Here is an 8,095-nt window from a genome sequence, read left to right on the forward strand (position 1 = left end):
TATATGCCAATAAAATGGACAACCTGGAAGAAATGGAAAAATTCTTAGAAAAGCACTACCTTCTGAGAGTGAACCAGGCAGAAATAGAAAATATAAACTGACCAATCACAGCACTGAAATTGAATAGAACATTAAAAGGGTCTTACAACATGATCAAGTGGAGTTTATCCCAGGAATGCAAGGATTCTTCAATATATATCCTTCTCAAACTCTTCCAAAATATAGCAGAGGGAGGAACACTCCCCAACTCATTCTACAATGCCACCATCACCCTGATACCAAAACCAGACAAATGTCATATAAAAGAAAACTACAGGCCAATATCACTGATGAACATAGATGCAAAAATCCTCAACAAAATACTAGAAACAGAATCCAATAGAACATTAAAAGGGTCTTACAACATGAACAAGTGGAGTTTATCCCAGGAATGCAAGGATTCTTCAATATATGCAAATTAATCAATGTGATATACCGTATTAACTAACTGAAGGATAAAAACCATATGATCATCTCAATAGATGCAGAAAAAGCTTTCAACAAAATTCAACACCCAGTTATGATAAAAAGCCTCCAGAAAGTAGGCATAGAGGGAACTTACCTCAACATAATAAAGGCCATATATGACAAACCCACAAATGGCATTTTTCAAAGAACTAGAACAAAAAATTTCACAATTTGTATGGAAACACAAAAGACCCTGAATAGCCAAAGCAATCTTGAGACAAAAAACGGAGCTGGAGGAATCAGGCTCCCTGACTTCAGAGTATACTTCAAAGCTACAGTAATCAAGACAGTACAGTACTGGCACAAAAACAGAAATATAGATCAATGGAAGAGGATAGATAGCCCAGAGATAAACCCACACACATATGGTCACCTTGTCTTTGATGAACGAGGCAAGAATATACAATGGAGAAAAGACAGCCTCTTCAATAAGTGGTGCTGGGAAAACTGGACAGCTACATGTAAAAGAATGAAACTAGAACACTCCCTAACACCATACACAGAAATAAACTCAAAATGGATGAAAGACCTAAATGTCAGGCCAGACACTTTAAAACCCTTAGAGGAAAACATAGGCAGAACACTCTATGACATAAATCACAGCAAGATGCTTTTTGACCCACCTCCTAGAGAAATGGAAATTAAAACAAAAATAAACAAATGGGACCTTATGAAACTTAAAAGCTTTTCCATAGCAAAGGAAACCGTAAACAAGACAAAAAGACAACCCTCAGAATAGGAAAAAATATTTGCAAATGAAGCAAATGACAAAGGATTAATCTCCAAAATTTACAAGCAGCTCATGCAGCTCAGTATGAAAAAAACAAACAACCCAATTCAAAAATGGGCAGAAGACCTAAATAGACATTTCTCAAAAGAAGATATACAGATTGCTAACAAACACATGAAAGAATGCTCAACATCATTAATCATTAGAGAAATGCAAATCAAAACTACAATGAGGTATCACCTCACAGCAGTCAGAACGGCCATCAACAAAATTCTACAAACCATAAATGCTGGAGAGGGTGTGGAGAAAAGAGAACCCTCTTGCACTGTTGGTTGGAATGTAAATTGATACAGCCACTATGCAGAATAGTATGGAAGTTCCTTAAAAAACTAAAAATAGAACTACCATATGCCCAGCAATCCCAATACTGGGTATATACCCTGAGAAAACCATAATTCAAAAAGAGTCACATACCACAATGTTCATTGCAGCTCTATATAGAATAACCAGGACATGGAAGCCATCTAAGTGTCCTTCGACAGATAAATGGATAAAGGTGATGTGGCACATATTTACAATGGAATATTAGCCATAAAAAGATACGAAATTGAGTCATTTGTAGTGAGGTGGATGGACCTAGAGTCTGTCATACAGAGTGAAGTAAGTCAGAAAGAGAAAAGCAAATACTGTATGCTAACATATATATGGAATCTAAAAAAAGAAAATGGTTATGAAGAACCTAGGGGCAGGACAGTAATAATGACGCAGATGTAGGGAATGGACTTGAGGACACGGGGAGGGGGAAGGATAAGTTGGGACAAAGTGAGAGAGTGGCATGGACTAATATATACTACCAAATGTAAAATAGCTAGCTATTGGGAAGCAGCTGCATAGCACAGGGAGATCAGCTCGGTGCTTTGTGACCACCTAGAGGGGTGGGATAGGGAGTGTGGGAGGGAGACGCAAAAGGGAGGAGAGGGAGGAGATATCGAGATATATGTATATATATGTATAGCTGATTCACTTTGTTATAAAGTACACCATTGTATAGCAATTATACTCCAATAAAGATGTTTTTTAAAAATGTACTGAAATTATGTATATAAAGGAGTTTTTATCAAAAAGCCCTTCTTTTTAAGTTAAAGTAATATTTATGTAGTAAACTTTTCCACTTATTATCGAAAGAAAATAACTTTCATTTCTTTCAAAGAATAATTAATTTGGCTCATATGAAAAACACTTTATAACATATTGATGACACTTATTCCATCTGAGGATTTTAAGTGGATTGTTACCAAAAAATCATTTTCCTTTTTTTGTGTGTGTGTACTATTCATTTTTAAGGCTGTTAGCAGACAAGAAAAATGCACTTAATCCAATTTTGCTTCTACTTGAAGAATTTTTTTGTCCACTAAGACTATTATGGACATAGTCTTTTTATGCCATATGTGCTTGAAGTTCCCATCTTGCCAGATATATAGTTTTTTTTAATCCAGAGAATTCTCTCTTCTCAGAAAAATATTCTTGCACGCAGAAAAGCGATCGTCTCATTAACTAGAATGTGAAATGAGACAAACGACAGGACAAACAAGGAACAAACACATTGTCATATAGGAAGAATGTGCTAGCGTGTAAGAGCTTATGCATTACTGTTGTTAAGACAAATAATATGATATATCAACAAAATGTAATATACTATGTAAAAATTTTTATAAGTATGGGGGGTGTATTGTTTGCAGGATGGCTATTCTTGTTGATGATATTCATTATTATATTTCAGCCTAAGGAGAATGACGGTTTTAATTCAGATGTAATTCAGCAAAGACCACTGTGTAATCATTATAGCCATCAACAAACTGATTCATGTGCAGTTGGTCCACAAGTTACAAAAGCTGTTTCTGAGTTCTTGTTTGTACCCACCATTTTAAGATTACATCAGAATTAAAGCATGCAGGACTTGAACTGACTTCAAAGACTAAACTTAGACTTCTAGCTAGTTTAGCTTTTTTCTTTTATTGATTCATGTTTTCCATTTGGCTTGCATATCCTGTTTTAGCTTGATGCCCCTTCTAGAATTTCATTTACAAATCTTAGAGCCTTGGTTGGTGAAACACACTAATTAATATTGTGGTAGAGGCTGAGGATTTTAGCAATCTCATGTCTCCTGCTTGGAAAAATATCTGCTGTTTTTCCACCCCATGTCTAGCACCATACTGAACATGGCAAAATGCATCTTAAGTGGAACTCTAAATGCATTTAATCAAAAATGCATTTAAGGGGCTTCCCTGGTGGCGCAGTGGTTGCGCGTCCGCCTGCCGATGCAGGGGGAACCGGGTTCACGCCCTGGTCTGGGAGGATCCCACATGCCGCGGAGCGGCTGGGCCCGTGAGCCATGGCCGCTGGGCCTGCGCGTCCGGAGCCTGTGCTCCGCAACGGGGAGGGGCCCAAAAGAGGGAGGCCCGCATACCAAAAAAAAAAAAAAAAAAAAAAAAAAAATGCATTTAAGGAGGACTGTTTACACTACCTGCTGCCAATACTATTAATCGTGAAGCTCAAACCTTTCAGTGCAACAGAAATATGAGATCTACTTTTTCCTACTTAGATTTTTTCAAGAAGAAACAATAAAGTAAAAACAGGTTATTTTATGATTTTTTTAAGTCCCAAGTAATGCTTAAGCCAACAGCATTCCAGCTTTGTAAAATGGACAATTCCATGGGCTTTGTAAATCTCTTATGAATGCATTAAGAATGACCAGTTTAAGGGACAAATTCCAGTTCCATAGGTCTTTGGCCTTTCTGAGAATCCTGTATAGGCAACCAAGCTCTGATTTGCAGCTTTATGCTTGAAGAAGGTTTTTTGGTGACCATCTTCTCGAAAAATCTTGGTTAGTGCTATGGTATATCCGTCATATTTTAGTTGGAATTGAATAAAGTTAAAAATACTTGTGTTAATATGACTACTATGATTTAACATATCCAGAAGGTGCCATATATTTTTGATTAAGTCTAATTAGGGTCACTTTATCTGCATGCCATCTTGTGACAGTGCCGGTACAAATCCATTCAGTGTTCTTTTGAGCAGCATGTAGGGTCCAGGCTTTTAGTAGGTTTAAAACCTTTGAAGAAATAGTTGGATGAGTTTATAAGCACCATACTTTGTAGCTCCTGAGGTTATAGTTAAATTTTTGATTCTTAGTAAAAGACAATGTGACCTTAAAAAAAATAAATAAAAATTTTCAATTTTGGATTTCTCCAACTCTAGCTAACTGATAAAGAGGAAAAACAAGCGACTCTTGAAACTCTGAATTCAGTGTGCCTGGAATATAACACCCTTGTTTAGTGAGCTGACTTGGCCACGTTAGTTGGTCATCAACCAAGGGAGATGGAAAGGATACTTTGTGAATCTGTGCTGTAGTTGCAGCAACTTACACTGCCAAGTTCAAGCTGTGTTTGCCAAGTTACCTTATCCAAATCCTCACGTATTTGAAAGCTTTATGTGTCCCTTGAGACATTTTGATGAATGTGATTCCACCATACTTCCAAGAACCTGGGGATCCAAGATTAAATAATGAAAAGGTAATTTATAATACATTTACCTTGAGCTCTGATGGCAGTGTTTGTGTTAACATAGCCCCTGTGTTCCGTCTAATGTGTGTGTGTGCAAACACAAAGGAACGACAAGTTGGTTCCAAAACAGTTTAAAAATGTATGAGGAAAAAAAAAACAGTTTAAAAATGTATGTGGCTTGCTTAAGGCTGTTTTCCTCACAATTTATAAATATCTCTTCCAAGATGGCGTGTTCTGATTTTTCTAATATTTAACTGAAAGCTTCTTTTGAAATATAGAGAAACCTGGTTCAGAAATTCCTTGACTTCTCCTTTTTAACATTATTTATTTATTTATTTATTTATTGGCTGCATTGGTTCTTCATTGCAGTGTGTGGGCTTCTCATTGCAGCGGCTTCTTTTGTTGTGGAGCACAGGCTCTAGGCACATGGGCTTCAGTAGTTGCAGCATGCGGGCTCAGTAGTTGCAGCATCCGGGCCCTAGAGTGTGCAGACTTCAGTAGCTGTGGTGCATGGGCTCAGTAGTTGTGGCTCGAGGGCTCTAGAGAGCAGGCTCAGTAGTTGTGGTGCACAGGCTTAGTTGCTCCGTGGCATGTGGGATCATCCTGGACCAGGGATCGAACCCGTGTCCCCTGCATTAGCAGGCAGATTCTTTTTTCTCTTAACATCTTTATTGGAGTATAATTGCTTTACAATGGTGTGTTAGTTTCTGCTTTAAAACAGAGTGAATCAGCTATACATAGACATATATCCCCATATCTCCTCCCTCTTGCGTCTCCCTCCCACCCTCCCTATCCCACCCCTCTAGGTGGTCACAAAGTACTGAGCTGACCTCCCTGTGCTATGCGGCTGCTTCCCACTAGATATCTGTTTTACATTTGGTAGTGTATATATGTCCATGCCACTCTCCCACTTCGTCCCAGCTTACCTTTTCCCCTCCCCGTGACCTCAAGTCCATTCTCTACGTCTATGTCTTTATTCCTGTCCTAGCAGGCAGATTCTTAACCACTGCGCCACCAGGGAAGTCCCGACTTCTACTTTTAAAACATCTACCACAATTCTCAGTATGCCACATATAGCAATACTCTTACTTTACTAAAGGAGGTAAAAAGAAAGGGCCAAAATGATAAAACCTATTGCTTACATTCTTATTCATGTTCTTGTACAAAGTGAATGACGAAGTTGTGGTCAGCACTAATAATATCTGAATTTCCTTAGTATAGTAATGATTATAGTTATCATGATGATGTTCACTAACATTTATTAAATGGTTATTAATTACCAGCTTAATTAATTAATTTTTTTTATTGTCAACAACTTTTATTACCACTTACATATTTCATAGGAAAGGGAATGTAGCAATCAAGTCAGAGTTGTATAAAAACGCAGGTCGGCCCGTGTTCCTCCATTGACACCCGGGGCAGGCTGTCCGCGACATCAGGCACAGCAGCTGCACTTGTCCGAGGCCTCTTTGCAGATGCAGCCCTGGGCACACTTGGCGCAGCCCATGGGGCAGCAGGAGCAGCAGCTCTTCTTGCAGGAGGTGCATCTGCAGGCTTTGCAGGTGCAGGAGCCAGCACAGCTGCAGGAACCCCCAATGGGGCAGGAGCACTTGTGGTCCATCTGGAGGAGAAGTGAGGCCCGAGGTCCAAAGCAATTAATTCTACATTCCTTACAAGAACCAGGACCATCAATAAAAGTTATTATTTTACCGATGAGACAACGGGGGCACAAAGAGGTTAGTTTATCCGTGGTTACACTGCTAACAGCTTATATCATGAAACCATGATGACTTCCAGCATTAATTCCCTTTTGAGCCTATCCAACTATCATTATGACACCCAGCCTCAGTGTCAAGGGAGAATTAAAGTCCAAGCCTCATATGAAGCAAATTAGTCTTCTCATTTGATATTAATAATAACATTGCTTATTTCCTAGAAATGGAATAGATGATTAAGTAGTAAATGCAGATCTCATCCCTCTGTGGCAGATAGGTAGAATAATCTCTCTAGAAGTATTTGATTTTTCTAAAATGTGATGCTCGGCTTTGGTTTTAGACTCTAATACTTGGCCTAAAGATACTGACATTGATACAATATATTTTGATAATACAATGCTTATATTATACTTTTGTATTTTTGGTCATGTAAGAATTGATTAGCCACTTGAACTCTCAACCAATGAAGTGAGAAAGTCTTTTTTTTTAATGTGGAAGTCATTTTTTGAATGATCTCTGAGATGTACTTTATGGCATGGCAAGTTAAATGTTTATGTATATGTGTGTGTGCATGGATATAAGTTTTCATCTAAATACTAATACATATGCTCATGATACTGTTGTTCATGGGTGATAACAATATGGATGCTGTATAGCTTCCTTTTGTCAAAAATAGTTTTATGATATTCTTTGATTGGAACATTGGTCAAGCTAGGCCAGGCCATACTATTATAACAAACCCTGAAATCTAAGTGGCTTAAAATAAAAAACTGAATGGTACTTGGGTATGACTTAGGTGGATTCTTGAAGTTTTAGCTCTGTTTTTATGAATTTATAAATCATCCTGGGCTTCCCTGGTGGCGCAGTGGTTGGGAGTCCGCCTGCCGATGCAGGGGACACGGGTTTGCGCCCCGGTCCGGGAGAATCCCACATGCCGCGGAGCGGCTGGGCCCGTGAGCCATGGCCGCTGAGCCTAAAAAAAAAAAAAAAAAAAAAAAAAAATATATATATATATATATAGATAGATAGATAGATAGATAGATAGATAGATCATCCTTTCTGTATCCTCGGTGCAAGTTGAGATGACTAAAGTTACAGGAAGCACGCAGACAGGGATCGCACATGTTTCCTGTCCTGTACAGAACTAAACTGGAAATCACACAATATAGGTTTGCTTACCTTTAATTTTTTACTGTATAAATATAAGATTGAGCTATAAGAACCTAAGAAATATTTGTGGACTTCTGACACTGGACATGATGAAGTAACTAGTATCAGACCTCCTTTTCTGCCATAAACAACTATTAATCTTTTGACCTAAAGCAAATAGACTGCCAGTTATTTCTCCAGCAAAAAGAAAGGAGGTGGTTTTTAGCATCAGCAGAGAATTACAATTTAGGGTCTGCAATCATGGCAAGCCATGTGCAAGTCCCCGCACAGTAAGGGAAGGAGAACTCCTTTATAGAGGGGAAAAGGAGGTTGGAAGGGCTATCGTAAACAAAGACCCTATAACTTTTCATTAGCTGAGTTATTGCCAGGAAGGAAGAGGAGTCTTTCTTCTTCCTGTTGGGCTCTGC

At 38.4% G+C, this 8,095-nt stretch overlaps 1 protein-coding gene across 1 annotated transcript; it reads right to left on the bottom strand.

Annotated features, from left to right (window-relative positions):
* Nucleotides 1-6,109: 6,109 nt before the first annotated feature.
* Nucleotides 6,110-6,452, bottom strand: LOC102984307 (metallothionein-1E-like). Its single transcript, XM_055091169.1, has one exon. The coding sequence runs from the start codon at nucleotides 6,422-6,424 to the stop codon at nucleotides 6,239-6,241; it is 186 nt and encodes a 61-aa protein (XP_054947144.1). The 5' UTR covers nucleotides 6,425-6,452; the 3' UTR covers nucleotides 6,110-6,238.
* Nucleotides 6,453-8,095: the final 1,643 nt, after the last annotated feature.

This window comes from Physeter macrocephalus, chromosome 15 (assembly GCF_002837175.3).
Source record: "Physeter macrocephalus isolate SW-GA chromosome 15, ASM283717v5, whole genome shotgun sequence".
Classification (NCBI taxonomy): Eukaryota; Metazoa; Chordata; class Mammalia; order Artiodactyla; family Physeteridae; genus Physeter; species Physeter macrocephalus.

Bases quoted from the DNA above. Each gene is read 5' to 3' on its own strand.
- LOC102984307 (XM_055091169.1), bottom strand. From the start codon at position 6,424: ATGGACCACAAGTGCTCCTGCCCCATTGGGGGTTCCTGCAGCTGTGCT.